The sequence below is a fragment of the Heterodontus francisci genome, chromosome 7 (assembly GCF_036365525.1).
Source record: "Heterodontus francisci isolate sHetFra1 chromosome 7, sHetFra1.hap1, whole genome shotgun sequence".
NCBI lineage: Eukaryota > Metazoa > Chordata > Chondrichthyes > Heterodontiformes > Heterodontidae > Heterodontus > Heterodontus francisci.
Window position 1 is genome coordinate 21,911,935 of NC_090377.1, and position 17,243 is coordinate 21,929,177.

Consider the following 17,243-nt stretch of genomic DNA (forward strand, 5'->3'; position numbering starts at 1 on the left):
GCCTGATGGTCTGCATCCCAGAGTACTTAAGGAAGTGGCCCTAGAAATAGTGGATGCATTGGTGGTCATCTTCCAAGATTCTATAGACACTGGAACAGTTCCTACAGATTGAAGGGTAGCTAATGTAACCCCACTATTTAAAAAGGGAGGTAGAGAGAAAGCAGGGGATTATAGACCAGTTAGCCTGATGTCGGTAGTGGGGAAAATTCTAGAGTCCATTATCAAAGATTTTATAGCAGAGCACTTGGAGAACAGTGGTAGAATCGGGCAGAGTCAGCATGGATTTATAAATGGGAAATCATGCTTGACAAATCTACCATAATTTTTTGAGGATGTAACTAGTAGAGTTGATGAGGGGGAGCCAGTGGATATGGTTTATTTGGACTTTCAGAAAGCTTTCGACAAAGTCCCACATAAGAGATTAGCGTGTAAAATTAAAGCGCATGGGATTGGGGGTAGTGTATTGCAATGGATAGAAAATTGGTTGGGAGACAGGAAACAAAGAGTAGGGATAAATGGGTCTTTTTCCAAATGGCAGGCAGTGCCTAGTGGGGGACCGCAGGGATCAGTGCTAGGACCCCAGCTATTCACAATATGTATTAATGATTTAGATGAGGGAACTAAATGTAATGTCTTCAAATTTGCGGATGACACAAAACTGGGTGGGACGGTGAGTTGTGAGGGGATGCAGAGAGGCTTCAGGGTGATTTGGACAAGTTGAGTGAGTGGGCTAATGCATGGCAGCTGCAGTATAATGTGGATAAATGTGCGGTTATCCACTTTGGTAGCAAAAACAGGAAGGCAGATTATTATCTGAATGGCTATAAACTGAGAGAGGGGAATATGCAGCGAGACCTGGGTGTTCTCGTACACCAGTCGCTGAAGGTTAGCATGCAGGTGCAACAGGTGGTAAAAAGGGCAAATTGTATGTTGGCCTTCATAGCGAGAGGATTTGCGTACAGGAGCAGGAATGTCTTGCTGCAATTATACAGGGCCTTGGTTAGGCCACACCTGGAATATTGTGTGCAGTTTTGGTCTCCTTATCTGAGGAAGGATGTTCTTGCAGTAGAGGGAGTGCAACAAAAGTTTACCAGACTGATTCCTGGGATGGCGGGACTGACATTTGAGGAGAAATTGACTCAGTTAGGATTATATTCGCTGGAGTTCAGAAGAGTGAGGGGGGATCTCATAGAAACCTATAAAATTCTAACAGGGTAGAATCAGGAAGGATATTCCTGATGGTGGGGGAGTCCAGAACCAGGGGTCATATTCTAAGGATATGGGGTAAACCTTTCAAGACTGAGATGAGGAGAAATGTCTTCACCCAGAGTGTGGTGAGCCTGTAGAATTCATTACTACAGAAAGCAGTTGAGGCCAAAACATTGTATGTTTTCAAGAAGGAGTTAGATATAGCTCTTGGGTCTGAAGGGATCAAAGGGTATGGGGCGAAAGCGGGAACAGGTTAGTGAGTTGGATGAGCAGCCATAATCAAAATGAATGGCAGAGCAGTCTCGGAGGGCTGAATGGCCTGCACCTGCTCCTATTTTCTATGTTTCTGAGTGGAGATGATTAATGATTTCAAGAGGAAGCTGGATGGCCACTTGAGAGCAATAGACTTGCAGGGCTTTGAGGATTGAGCCATGGTAGGGGTCAAGGAAGGGGCTGCCCACCTCAGGCCAATCAAGGCCCCGAAGTGGTCACTTAAGGGCCTTCGCCCACCTCCATGGATATTTTACACATGGCAAACAGGCATCCAGGAGACGTGAAAGGCCACCCAGTGCTACCTGGCAGCCTCTCAGCGTACCGGGTTGTAGGGGAGGGGGGTGCCTTGAAAATTGGGCACAGGGTGCCCAATTGAGGGCCGCCCCGGCTTCCCCAACCACCCCCAGGATTTGAGACGCCCCCTAGCCCCAAACAACCATCCTTGCCTTGTCGGGTCTCGACCGATTTCCACGATGAGGCAAACCCCAACTTACCTTTAGTCCCAGCTCCATGTCTTCTGGTGGGCTGCAGTCCCAGCAGTGGCCACCACTCCCAGTGGTGCTGCTGGGACTAAGATCTGCTGGCCTGATGACAGGCCGGCAGCTTAATGAGGCAAGACTTCCTCCCTCAAGTGGTTGGAAGTCCTGCCTTGGAACAATTAAAGTCCAGGGACCCGTAAAAAGTGGGACGGATCACCACGCCGGGTGGAAGTGGATTTGCCACTGACTTTTATGTCAGTGGCCAGCTCCCGTCTGCCCGACATAAAATCCAGCCCCCCTAGTCTGTTGGGAAATGGCTGTTCCCAATGTCAGCGGCTGTCACCTGTGAAACTGACAACGATCTTTTTCAAAAGCGTAGTAGTTTAAAAGCCGGTTCCGACAAAGGGAAACTTCTCATCTCCAGTCACGGTGAGGATGAGGAACGCCCCTGGAAACAGTTTACGTCCGTGAGCCGGATGGACCGGATCCTGGCCTGCTGGCCGTATGTTGGACAACCCTGAGCTAAACCATCCATATATCCTTCTATTCATTTCTCCCTCATGTGCATATCACACTTCCCCTAAACTTTACCTATGCTATTACACCTCAACTACTCCTTGTGAAAGCAAGTTCCACATTCTAGCCACTCCCTGGGTAATGAGTTTCTCCTGAATTCCTTATTGGATTTATTAGTAACTACCTTCATCCTGGCCTCACTTGCAACGCGGATCAAAGTTTAAAAATTTATTTTCAATGTTTGACTTGCCTTTTTTTTAAGTACAAGTCTCACCTCATAATCAATATCCAGATAGTCAAACTCTCCTTTGGTTCGAAAGTGTTGTGTGTGCTTATCCACGGTGAAATTCACTTGTTTGTTGTAGCGTTCAATTGTAATGGCGTGCCAGTGCTGATCGTCCAGCAGACTCCCCAACGTGACTGTGGTGTGACCATTGATGGAATGCAAGTTTGTGTCGCCTGAAATATAGAAAATCCACTCTGCAGTTACACTTTCCCAAATCAATGAAACATCAAAGAAAACTGTTCCTATGACAGTAATGCAAAAGCCTTAGAAATGGAAATCCAGCCGAGATATTAAATAAAATATTAATATCTATACAGGAACTGTGAAATCAATAACAAAGTGATTTGAAATATTTCACATGGTGGGTCTCCACCTGAAACATTGAATTTTACAGCAGGAAAGAAGCACAATCATAGAATCAAAGAATCTTACAATACAGGAGGAGGATTTTCGGATCATTGGGGCCTGTAGAGCTCTTTGAAAGAGCTATTCAATTAGTCCCACTACCCTCCTCTTTCCTGAAAGCTTTACTATTATTATCTTTACAAGTATTTATCCAATTCCCTTTTGCAAGTTACTATTCATTCTGCTTCTACCACCCTTTCAGACAGTGCATTCCCAATCATTATAACCCGCGTAAAAATTCTCCTCATCTCCCTTCTGGTTCTTTTGCCAATTATCTTAAATCTGTGTCCTCTGGTTATGGACCCATGCAGCTGCAAACAGTTTCTCCTTGTTTACTTTAGCAAAACAGGTGGCACAGTGGTGCAGTGGTTAGCACTGCAGCCTCACAGCTCCAGTAACCCGAGTTCAGTTCTGGGTACTGCTTGTGCAGAATTTGTAAGTTCTCCCTGTGACTGAGTGGGTTTCTGCCGGGTGCTCCGGTTTCCTCCCACAGCTAAAGACTTGCAGGTTGATAGATAAATTGGCCATTGTAAGTTGCCCCCAGTGTAGGTAGAAGAATGGTGGGGATGTGGTAGGGAACATTGGATTAATGTAGGATTAGTATAAATGGGTGGTTGCTGGTCAGCACAGACTTGGTGGGCCGAAGTACCTGTTTCAGTGCTGTATCTCTAAATAAATAAAAACCCCTCCTAATTTTGAACACCTCTCCTTAAATTTCTCCACTCTAAGGAAAACAATCCCAGCTTCTCAAGTCTCTCCACATAACTGAAGGCCTTTATACCTGGTGTCATTTATGGCTTAGAAGTAGGCCATTGAGTCCATGCCAGCTCTCTGCAGGCATTGACATCTTTCTTAAAGTTTGGTGCCCAACATTGAACATAACATTTTAGCTAAAGCCTGATTCAGTGATTTATGAATAATAAGCTTAACATCCTTGCTTATATCCTCCACGTCTCTATTTATAAAGTGATCGGTCAAATTTTTTACAGTTTTATATAGTTGCCCTGACAGCTTCAAAGATTTGTATATGTAGGTCCTCTGTTTCTGCACCCCTTTTAAAATTAAACCACTTAGTTTATTTACCTCTCCTCATTCTTCCTTCCAAAATGCATCATTTCACACTTCTCTGCATTAAATTTCATCTGCCATGTGTTGGCCCATTCTCTCCATTGTGCCTGTGTCCATTCTCAGTTTTTTCTCTGCTTCTGCCCTCTCCCCATACGCTCTTTTATCCACATCCCTTGTTAAAGCGATTGTGGCTTGACTTCTAATACGGTAGCGTAGTGGTATTGTCACTGTACTAGTAACCCAGAAACCCAGGGTATTGCTCTGGGGACATGGATTCAAATCCAAACACAGCAGAAAGTGGAATTTGAAATTAATTAATAAATCTGGAATTAAAAAAGCTAGTCTAATGATGGCCATGAAACCATTGTCGATTGTTGTAAAAATCCATCTGGATCACTAATGTCCTTTAGGGAAGGGAATCTGCTGGTCTGGCCCACATGTGACTCCAGGTTCACAGCAATGTGGTTGACTCTTACATGCCCTCTGAAATGGCCTAGCATGCCACTCAGTTGTATCTAATCACTACAAAGTCATTAAAATTGTATGAAACCGGATGGACCACCCAGCAACGACCTAGGCACCAGAAACGACAACGGCAAACCCAGCCCTGTTGACCCTGCAAAGTCCTCCTTACTAACATCTGGAGGCTTGTGCCAAAGTTAAGAGAGCTGTCCCACAGACTAGTCGAGCAACAGTCTGACATAGTCAGACTCACGGAATCATACCTGACAAACAATGTCCCAGACACTGCCATCACCATCCCCGGGTATGTCCTGTCCCACCGGAAGGACAGACCCAGCAGAGGTGGCGGCACAGTGGTATACAGAAGGGAGGGAGTTGCCCTGGGAGTCCTCAACATCAACTCTGGATCCCATGAAGTCTCATGGCATCAGGTCAAACATGGACAAGGAAACCTCCTGCTGATTACCACCTACCGCCCTCCCTCAACTGATGAGTCAGTACTCCTCCATGTTGAACAGCACTTGGAGGAAGCACTGAGGGTGGCGAGGGCACAGAATGTACTCTGGGTGGGCGACTTCAATGTCCATCACCAAGAGTGGCTCAGTAGCACCACGACTGACTGAGCTGGCCGAGTCCTAAAGGACATACCTGCTAGACTGGGTTTTTTATTTATTTTATTTATTTATTTATTTTTTATTTTTTTAAATTTATTTTTTATTTTTTATTCTATTTTATTTTTTTATTTAGAGATACAGCACTGAAACAGGCCCTTCGGCCCACTGAGTCTGTGCCGACCATTAACCACCCATTTATACTAATCTTACACTAATCCCATATTCCCACCACATCCTCACCTGTCCCGATATTCCCCTACCACCTACCTATACTTGGGGCAATTTATAATGGCCAATTTACCAATCAACCTGCAAGTCTTTTGGCATGTGGGAAGAAACCGGAGCACCTGGAGGAAACCCACACAGACACAGGGAGAACTTGCAAACTCCACACAGGCAGTACCCAGAAATGAACCGGGGTCGCTGGAGCTGTGAGGCTGCGGTGCTAACCACTGCGCAACTGTGCCGCCATTGTGCGGCAGGTGGTGAGGGAACCAACAAGAGGGGAAAACATACTTGACCTCATCCTCACCAATCTGCCTACTGCAGATGCATCTGTCCATGACAGTATTGGTAGGCGTGACCACCGCACAGTCGTTGTGGAGACAAAGTCACTCCTTCACGTTGAGGATACCCTCGTTTGTGTTGTGTGGCACTACCACCGTACTAAATGGGATAGATTTCAAACAGATCTAGCAATGCAAAACTGGGCATCCATGAGGCGCTGTGGGCCATCAGCAGCATCAGAATTGTACTCAACCACAATCTGCAACCTCATGGCCCAGCATATCCCCCACTCTGCCATTACCACCAAGCCAGGAGACCAACCCTCGTTCAATGAAAAGTGCAGGAGGGCATGTCAGGGGCAGCACCAGGCATACCTCAAAATGAGGTGTCAACCTGGTGAAGCTACCACACAGGACTATCTGCGTGCCAAACTGCGTAACCAGCATGTGATAGACAGAGCTAAGCGATCCCATAACCAATGGATCAGATCTAAGCTCTGCAGTCCTGCCACATCCAGCCGTGAATGGTGGTGGACAATTAAACAACTAACTAGAGGAGGTAGCTCCACAAATATCCCCATCCTCAATGATGGGGGAGCCCAGCACATCAGTGCGAAAGATAAGGCTGAAGCATTTGCAACAATCGTCAGCCAGAAGTGCTGAGTTGATGATCCATCTTGGCCTCCTCCTGAAGTGCCCAGCATCACAGATGCCAGACTTCAGCAAATTCGATTCACTCCACGTGATATCAAGAAACGACTGAAGGCACTGGATACTGCAAAGGCTATGGGCCCTGACAAAATTGCGGCAAAGTACTGAAGACCTGTGCTCCAGAACTTGCCGCACCCCTAGCCAAGCTGTTCCAGTACAGCTACAACATTGGCATCTACCCGGCAATGTGAAAAAGTGCCCAGGTATGTCCTGTACACAAAAAGCAGGACAAGTCCAACCCGGCCAATTACCGCCCCATCAGCCTACTGTTAATCATCAGTAAAGTGATGGAAGGTGTCATCAACAGTGCCATCAAGTAGCACTTGCTTAGCAATAACATGCTCAGTGACGCTCAGTTTGGGTTCCGCCAGGGCCACTCAGCTCCTGACCTCATTAGAGCCTTGGTTCAAACATGGACAAAAGAGCTGAACTCAAGAGTTAAGGTGAGAGTGACTGCCCTTGACATCAAGGCAGCATTTGACCGAGTATGGCATCAAGGAACCCTAGCAAAACGAAGGTCAATGGGAATCAGGGGGAAAACCCTCCGCTGGCTGGAGTCATACCCAGTGCAAAGGAAGATGTGGTTGTTGGAGGTCAATCATCTGAGCTCCAGGACATCACTGCAGGAGTTCCTCAGGGTAATGTCCTAGGCCCAACCATCTTCAGCTGCTTCATCAATGACCTTCCTTCAATCATGAGGTCAGAAGTGGGGATGCTCGCTGTTGATTGCACAATGTTCAGCACCATTCGTGACTTCTCAGATAATGAAGCAGTCTGTGTAGAAATGCAGCAAGACTTGGACAATATCCAGGCTTGGGCTGATAAGTGGCAAGTAACATTCGCGCCACACAAGTGCCAGGCAATGACCATCTCCAACAAGAGAGAATCTAACCATCTCCCTTTGACATTCAATAGCATTACCATCGCTGAATCCCCCACTATCAACATCCTAGGGGCTACCATTGACCAGAAACTGAACTGGAGTAGCCATATAAATACCATGGCTACAAGAACAGGTCAGAGGCTAGGAATCCTGCGGTGAGTAACTCACTCCTGACTCCCCAAAGCCTGTCCACCATCTACAAAGTGCGGAGTGTGATGGAATACTCTCCACTTGCCTGAATGGTTGCAGCTCCAACAACACTCAAGAAGCTCGACACCATCCAGGACAAAGCAGCCTGCTTGATTGGCACCCAATCTACAAACATTTACTCCCTTCACCACCGACGCACAGTGGCAGCAGCAACGCACCAAGGCTCCTTAGACAGCATCTTTCAAGCCCGCGACATCTACCACCTAGAAGGACAAGGGCAGCAAATGCATGGGAACACCACCACCGGTAAGTTCCCCTCCAAGTCACACACCATCCTGACTTGGAACTATATCGCCATTGCTTCACTGTCGCTGGGTCAAAATCCTGGAACTCCCTTCCTAACAGCACTGTGGGTGTACCTACCCCACATGGACTGCAGCGGTTCAAGAAGGCAGCTCACCACCACCTTTTCAAGGGCAATTAGGGATGGGCAATAAATGCTGGCCTAGCCAGCGATGCACACATCCCATGAATAAATTTTTAAAAACTCTTTCTGGTATGAGCACTTCAGGTCCTAACAACTGTGTAAAACAAAAGATTTGCCAAACTTTCTATTTGCAGTTTTGGTTATGATGTTAAATTAATGAGCTCTACTAAATAATGGGCATAGTTTGTCCCAATCGATCATTTCAAAAGCCTCACAAATGTGAACTTTAGCCTATTTTCTCTGTCAGGTACTGACTTTGCTGCATCGCATTTTCCAACCCTTCCCTCCAGAATGTCTGTACACTCACGAAACAGTCCTTTGCCATCCACAATGTTTTTGGTAGATGATTGCATTGAGATCCTGGCTTTCACTGAAACGTAGTTAATTATTGATGACATCTTGCCCCTTACCTAAGTCTTGCTGCCTGTATACCAAATTCATGCCCACCTTTCCCACAATATCGGGTTTGAATCTTTGAATCTCTCCTATCATGTTTACTCTCCACTAATAGAAGTGAATGTAACCAATGTCAAAAATTACATCCTCAGTAATTGTGTCTATGGAGCATTCTCCCTCCTTATCTTCCTCGAATTTTCTGAATCTTTTGACAAGGTTCAGCTACACTATCCTCCTTTGATATTAAGCACATTGTCATTGCCATTGTTTGGTTCCATTCCTATCTGTCCAATTGTTGCCAAAGCATCTCCAACAATGAATGCTCTTGCCACCAAAACCCATCCTGCTCCAGCCCCATCGTTATCTCAAGAGCTTCCTCAAGATCTATCCTTGTCCCTTCCTCCGTCTCATCTATATGTTGCCACTCTGGATGGATTAGGGAATTATAGATAACTATTGTTGCCAATTTAGACATTTAATTACTTACCTAAATTGATGTGCAGTGAGAGTTTGCCTTTTTTTAGCTCCAGTGTGATACAATCTCCCCGTTGTCCTTCTCCGTGCAACATAACTCCATCACTTTGCATCGTCTTGAACTTCAAAGATATAATGTCCTTGACTGTGCTCATGCTCTTTTGATTGAATCTGTAAAGTAGGGAACTTCTGCCATCAAAGTCAGCAACATCAGATTCTACAGAGGAAGAAAAAAAAGTTAACATGAAATTTTGAAAAGTTCTTCTGTGACTCATGGCAAAGCTGAAACGAAGCGGTTGAATTTCCATATGACATCAGACGACATGACTTCAGCTAAAGATCCATGGAAACCCTGGAGAAATGGCATAAATACGATCAGCAGGGTTTCTGTGGATCTTCAGCTGAAGTTTCGGAGGCCAATCAGGAAAATCCCTGCATAATTCATCACTGGGTATCAAATAAGTGTTAACTTATTTCTGTTGACAGCATCTTCACATCTGATCGCGATGGGGTTAAGGCCCCCTACCCTATGGATTTGAGCACATAATCTAAGCTGATACTTCAACACAATGCTGAGGAAATGCTGTAACGTGGAAGATAGTGACTTCCAATGAGAAATTAGGCTGGATTTTATCAGCCCACTTAGGATGGTCCGGGAGGTGGTGGGGGGAGGGGAGGTTGCATAAAATGGTGTGGGAAGTCAGGGGGTGAAGTGCCTGTCACCTTCCCGATGCGATGGAATTTTACCAAAGGTGGGAAAGATTGAGGACGGTCTTTCCGTCCAGAGACAAATTGAGACTCTCTTCAATTTAGAGGGGCAACCTGTGGCCCATGGAGGGCCTCCCTCTGGTGGCAAGAGCTTGCCCCCACCTTGCTGTAAGATTCCCCCACTCTCAGCAATAAATCCCCTCCCACATACCATACCAGTGCCTGCTTGAGTGGCCCCTGCAAGCCTAACCCCACTCACCTGTCTTCTGGGGCATCCTTCATTGCTGCTGCTCCGGACCTCCTACAGTACCAGCAGTTCCCGTTCCTGGGTGCTGCTGACACTGCTGAGCTGCTGGCCCTCTGATTGGCCTGCAGCTCTTGGGTGGGATCTTGTCCCTTAAAGATGACGGCATCCCCAATGGCAGGCAGTTAATTGCCTGCCCGCCGTTGAATTCGGCCGGGGCTCTGGAAAATGGCCGAGACAGGGTTGCCCCTCACCAATCCCCGCCCCAACTCTGCTTTCTGGGATCCCCGCTACCAAAATAAAATCCAGCCCATTGTCTATTCAATTGGACTAAACGATCCCACAGCATCATTCGTAGTAATGTAGAAATTTATCCTGGTGCCTTGAGCTGTGTTGCAGAAGGATGATGTGCTCGATTGTGTCAAAGCTGAAGAAAGGTCAAGGGGGATGAGGAGAGTTAATGCACCTTGGTCCCAGTCATATAAGTATATCTTTTCTGACTTTAGTTCGGCCTCTTTTGCTGCTGTTTAGGAACAGAAACCTATTTGGAGAAATTCAAACATGGAATTGCAGGAAAGATGGGCTTGGATTTGGAAGGTGGCAATATGTTCAGGGACTTTGGAGCACAAACAGGGTAGTTGATGATGCAGCAGTAATTTACAAGGATTGAGGGTGTTTTTTCTGAGGAAAACATGTTAATGGAAGTCTTGAAAGAGAGTGTAACAGTACGCAACGAGAGTAAACTATTTACATCGTCGGCTAGCATGAGGGCTAGGTAGGAAAGTGGGGAGGTCAGCATATAGTAGGAGTCGGGTCAAGGGAGCAGGAAGTTGGTCTCATAGATGGGATGAACTCAGAGAGACCATGAAAGGCGATGAGAAAGAAACTGGATAAAGATGTAGGTGCGAGGCTAATACAATGGGAAGCTTAGAGAAGCTTTGGTTTAGTGGATAAGCAAAAGGGCACATGCAGCAGAGACAGCCGAACAGATGGTTTCAACCTTAGTGGCAATGAACTTCATGAGCTCATCGCACTTGCTGTTGAACATGAGGGTGAGGCGCAGCCGACAGAGGTTCAAGAAGATGGTTGGTGGTCGAAAAATGAAGCTGGGCATTATCTTTGCTTGACAGGGTGATCTTGGAGTAGTGACCTCGCTGGACTTAGTGATGAATAGCTAAATCAATTATCCACCAGAAATTCTCACATCTTCAGCTTGGTTGTGGATGGTCACTTGAGAGGGCAGACTGGGCCTCGGTTTAACATTCCATCTGGAAGACAGCACCTCCAGCAGTACAGCACTCCCTCAGTGTTGCACTGAGATGTCAGGTTAAATTATGGCCTGGAGTTTCCAATCTGGACGCAATCAGAAAATTGCTCCCAGAATGTACCCAATGCTGCTTTAGTCATGCCCAAGTTTCCACACAAACTTATCAGTATAAGCCTGATCACAAATTCACCCATGAATTGGCGTAGTCAAGCACTGTAATCGATTTGTGACTGGAACAGGGCATTATCTAACATCATATAGAAGAATGGGATTACAAGCAAATAAGGCATTGTCCATCTTTTTTAATTAATCAATGATTTGTGTAGCAGCTGTGGTTCAATTGGTAGAACACTCCCCTCTGAGTCATAAGATTGTGAGTTCAAGTCCCACTCCAGGAAGGATATAGTTGACATAGAGAGAATGCAACAGAGGTTCACCAGACTAACTCCTGGGATGGTGGGATTATCTTAAGGTGAGAGATTGAGGAAACTTGGCCTGTGTTCTCTAAAGTTTCAAAGAATGAGAGGTGATCTCATTAAAACTTTGAAAATCTTGTGGATAGGATGATTACCCTGAATGGTGAGACTAAAAACAAGGGACATAATCTCAGAATAAGGGGCAGGCCATTTAAGACTAAGATGAGGAGGAATTTCTTCACTCAGAGGGTGGTGAATCTTTGGAATTCTCTATCTCAAAGGGCTCTCTCTGCAAGCTCAATCATTGAGCATGCTCAAGACAGAAATCAATAGATATTTTGATACTGATGATATCAAAGGATATGGGGATAGTGTGGGAAAGTAGTGTTGAGGTAGATGATCAACCATGATCTAATTAAATAGCAGAGCAGGCTGAATGGCCTACTCCTGCTCCTATGTCCTATGTTCCATCACTTAAACACATAAATCAAAGCTGATACTCCAGTGCAATACTGAGGGAGTTCTGTGCTGCCAGACGTCCTGCCTTTTGGATGAGATTTTAAACCAAGACACTGTCTGCCCTCATAGGTGGATGTAAAAGATGCAATGGCACTATTTTGAAGAAGCGCAGGGGAGTTATCCCCGGTGTCCTGGTCAATATTTATCCCTCAATCAACATCACAAAAGCAGATAATCTGGTCATTATCACATTGCTGTTTGTGGGAGCTTGCTGTGTGCAAATTGGCTGCAGCATTTCCAACACTACATCAATGACGACAATTCAAAAGTACTTCATCGGCTGTATAGTTGGTGGCCTTAAACGCACGATATAAATGCTAGTTTTTTTTTGTTATTTCTGCAGCAGTAGGACAGGACAGTTCAATTTAAGTTGATTGCTGGTCACTGCTGTCTTTCATTGACTGATTGATTTTTCTGCAGTCGAGCACAACAGATCAGTGGCTTCAGTTGTCTGCTGCTCACTGCTGGCCAGGTGGTGAACGCTGGATTACTGTGACAATGTGTGCCTATGCGCTTGAGAATCTGGGCTCAATCTGATGAACAATCCCAAGTGAGCACAATGGGTGGAAACTTGCCTTTCTGACCTGGGGACATGGCCAGTTTTGTAGGCAAAGACTGCTTCAGGAAGAGACTGTTGAATCAGTGTAAAGATCCAAGATACTCGAGTGTAAAGGGTGTAACTCACACTTAAACTTCCTTGATTGTTGTGCTATTTGGTGCAAGGCAAACGAGGATGGTAATGGGACAAGTAAAGAAACAAAAGGTGGATCTAGAGGACCTTTAAATGACCACAATAGGGCCATTAGCCACTCTACTGCCTTTCAAACTCAACATTGAGTTCAACAATTTCAGATCATAGCCACTGCTCCCATTTTTCTGGACAGCAACTCCGCCAACATCCCTTAAGCCACTTATTTTCTCCTGCCTTCTACCCTATTTTTCCCTTTTGTTCTTTCCTCCCTTCCAAGTGAAATGTTATTTAGAAATACTTTGCCTAAGAATTGGACCAAAGAAATACTCCAACACCTCACAGCATCACTCCTCCTCACTCTCCCCACCCCCCTCCCCAGCCCTCCCTGATCATCAATCTAAGACTGTTCATCACAAAGTTTTGGCACATTAGCCCAGAACTTCTCAGAGTGGTGAGTTTGAAAGATAGACAGACATCAAATTGTGGAAGGAATGGAAGGTTTTATGAAGAAGTTTTTTTTTTGTATTATGTAGCGCTGCCTAAGAAATTGTTTTCTTCAACAATCCAGAATTACTATCAATGAATTTCCATTGTAGAAACCAATATATATTCATTTGATTTGAACTTTCAAAATGCTATTTCTTTCTTCAGTGTGAGAGTAGGTTTGCATGCATGAGGCTTTAAAAACTGTCAGCATTAATGGAACAGAACACTGAAGAAATCCAAGTGAGTCAGCGTTGCATACTTGTGATTATAAGGAAAATATAATTTTGTTTTCAACATAATTGATTTCAGGAACTGTTATACAAGTTTAATGTCAAAGCTGACTGGAGTATTCTTTCTGTAGGTTTGTTCTTCTGCAGTTTTCCAGCTTGAATCCCCCTCTTTTGGTGAGGTGACTTGCATCTATCTTAAACTCTAACTAGAAAGTTTCAGATCAATAGTACCTAAGTCATACAACAAATAATAAAAAATATGATAAGAACCAGTGAGGTAGAATGCCTGGGATTATGTTCCATCTACTTTCAATAAAAATCTACAGAAAATATTCAAACCATTAACACTAATCCATTGCTAATAGTTATGAACAAGTGACCTACCAGGCCATCATAAAGGACAAGCAGTAAACTAGTAAAAACAAAGAAGTGCTAAATCCCTCACTGTGCTATAGTTGCTAACAAAGGTGCCTTATGTAATGAAGGAAAATCTTATCTGAAGCTATTCAGTATTTCCTAGTAATACTATTCTCAAAGAATTAAGTTGTTGCTGCCAAATTCAGATTCTGGCCTGCAACTCCTTCTGTAATGAGTTGAGTGTCAAGTCTCAGCCATACCACCAGAGAGCACCTACAAGAGGAGACCAGGCACCACTCCATAAGAAAGAAGTACAGAACATCACTGGTAAAGATGAGAATTAATGTCACTAAAGATAGGAGACAATACAAAATAACTCCCCAAAAATGTTGTTGGAAAACCCTTAAATATCCATGAGAACTATTATTTCAGATTGCTGTCCTTTACTACAGAGACCATTTAACCAACCAGATATTTGTAAAGTCTACTTTTAATAATTCTTTGCATTTGCAATTCTCTTTCCAGATTTGATTGTGTTATGGTCAAGTGAGGAGGGGTCAAAGGGCTCCCCTCTTTTCCCTCTCCTTGTTTGACAAAAACAGGTTTAATTCTTTCTTAAAGTGGATATACTGGCCAATTCAGAAAGTGTTTGATTGCTTAATTGCTATGATCATAACAAGAACCAATCAGACAGGTTTTCTTGACTTAACAAAGAAAGAGGATAACTTTATATTAGATTAGAGATACAGCACTGAAACAGGCCCTTCGGCCCACCGAGTCTGTGCCGAACATCAACCACCCATTTATATTAATCCTACACTAATCCCATATTCCTACCAAACATCCCCACCTGTCCCTACATTCCCTACCACCTACCTATACTAGTGACAATTTATAATGGCCAATTTACCTATCAACCTGCAAGCCTTTTGGCTTGTGGGAGGAAACCGGAGCACCCGGAGAAAACCCACGCAGACACAGGGAGAACTTGCAAACTCCACACAGGCAGTACCCGGAATCGAACCAGGGTCCCTGGAGCTGTGAGGCTGCGGTGCTAACCACTGCGCCACTGTGCCGGCCAAATAAAAAAAAAAATTTTAAAATTTTTTTTTTCTTTTTTTAGAGATACAGCACTGAAACAGGCCCTTCGACCCACCGAGTCTGTGCCGACCATCAACCACCCATTTATACAGATCCTACACTAATTCCATATTCCTTCCACATCCCCACCTTCCCTATATTTCCCTACCTATACTAGGGGCAATTTATAATGGCCAATTAACCTATCAACCAGCAAGTCTTTGGCATGTGGGAGGAAACCAGAGCACCCGGAGGAAACCCACGCAAACACAGGGAGAACTTGCAAACTCCACACAGGCAGTACCCAGAATTGAACCCGGGTCGCTGGAGCTGTGAGGCTGCGGTGCTAACCACTGCGCCACTGTGCACCTAAATCAACTAAAACAAATAATAAACAATACACCAACTTTCACTCACACACACACACATGAGAGGCTTACATACATTCAAATAGGTTACAGTGTAGATTGGTTAAGTTAGAGACCATAAAAATAAAAAGGTATACAGTCTGTGAAGTTTGGCGATTTGACTGGCTTCTAGCTGAATTCAATGGTCTTGAGGCTTTTAGCTTGAAGAAGTAGATGACTGATTTGGTGGGTCTCTTGGAGACAGTGATGTGGATTATTTCCTCCAACAGTGTTTCTGATTGTAGCTGGAGTATGCAAAGATGGTCAGGCAACAGGTAGGATTTGAAAGCTTTCAAGTTGGAATGGAGAAAGAGAGAGTGAGAGAGAGAGAGAGAGAGACCCCCACTTAGGGTCTGCACATGTTAGAGTCCAGTTGCTTCTCCTCCGCTGCATAGAAAACACCAACTTAATACCACAGATGGGGAGGGACTTGTCACATGACAGTCACTCAGTGATTCAAACATAATAATTAGCAGGATTTCTCTGCTTGCTGAAAGAGCAAGTAGTTCTGTTAAACTTCCTGGGTCTTGGTTCTTGCTGGGAAATTCACAGACATTTCATCTCCCTTCTCACAGTCCTTTGCAATGTAGGATATAGTGGTCCGAATTTTATGTTCCCCCCCCCCCCGAATGGTGGCGGGAGGTGGAGGGGGGTGGTGGTGTAAAATAGAGCGGGAGGCTCCGGGATCCCTTATCGACGCACTCCTGCCTCTGCCGCCACTTTATGCAGGGCAGCAGCGACAAAAAACAGTCTGCCCACCCCAGGCCAATCAAGGCCCTTAAGTGTCTACTTAATGGCCACTTAATGGCCTTCGCCTGCCTCCACGGGGATTTTACCTGTGGCTAATTGGGCGGCCAAGGCCCGAGAGAAGCCGCCTGACAAAAGCAGGCAGCTCTCTGACGGCCCAGGGGAGGGCCCTCATGATCAGGCACCCTGCGCCCGATGGAGGGCAGCCCTTGCTGCCCCAACCACCCCCAACATCCATCACACCCCCTCCCCCCCCCCAATCGACCACCCTTGCCTCGCCGGGGCCTGCCCGATCACCCCTGGCAAGGCAACCAAAATTTACCTTTGTTCCTGGCTCCCTGACAATTTCTTCTTCAAGCTGGGCTGTAGTCCCAGCAGTGGCCTCCGCTCCTGGTGGCGCTGCTGGGACAGTTAGCTGCTGGCCCGCTGATTGGCCGGCAGCTCTATTAGGCAGGACTTCATACCTCAAGCGGGTGGAAGTCCCGCCTCACACCAATTAAAGCCGGGCGACCAGCAAGATATGGGTCGGTTTCCCAGGCAAGGCGGAAGCGGGTTCGCACCAACTTTTCATTTGTCGGCTGGTTCCATCCGCTGAGGGTTAAATCCTGGCCAGAGTTGCAAATTAGGTGATCATCTTAAACTGCAAGCAGTCATCTTTTTTTAAAAGTTCTTTTAAAATTTCTTCAAAAAATAGAACTTCAGATCTTCGGTTGGTGGACCAAAGAAAATTATCATTCAATAAAACACACTGGCATAACAATTGACAAAATATATTTATTACTATATTTATTATTATTTATAAAATATTAATCAAAAAAATGTAGCGAACTATGAAACTTTTTGTCACAATCTGATTTCCTCATGACATGAGTTTTTTTTTAATTCTTTCATGGGATGTGAGCATTACTAGCAGGACAACATTTATTGCCCACCTCCAATTGCCCTTGATAATAGTTCAGCCATTTCAGACGGCAGTTAAGAGTCAACTACATTGCTGTGGGTCTGCAGTCAGACCAGGTAAGGATGGCAGATTTCCTTCACTAAAGAATGTTAGTGAACCAGATGTGTTTTTTTATGACAATGGTTCATAGCACCATTACGGAGACTAATTGTCAATCCCAGATTTTTATTAATTAATTGAATTTAAATTCCATCAGCTGCTGTGGTGGGAT

General features: G+C 45.0%; 1 protein-coding gene across 1 annotated transcript in view; it reads right to left on the minus strand.

Annotated features, from left to right (window-relative positions):
- The window catches only part of LOC137371883 (contactin-associated protein-like 5), a gene marked incomplete at its 5' end in the record, with an annotated part of 700,863 nt that overhangs the window by 475,790 nt on the left and 207,830 nt on the right, over positions 1-17,243 (minus strand). The window contains 2 exons of the mRNA XM_068034867.1: positions 2,752-2,936; positions 8,933-9,136. Of these exons, the coding sequence (XP_067890968.1) occupies positions 2,752-2,936; positions 8,933-9,136 (389 nt within the window). The remainder of the gene's footprint in view (positions 1-2,751; positions 2,937-8,932; positions 9,137-17,243) is intronic.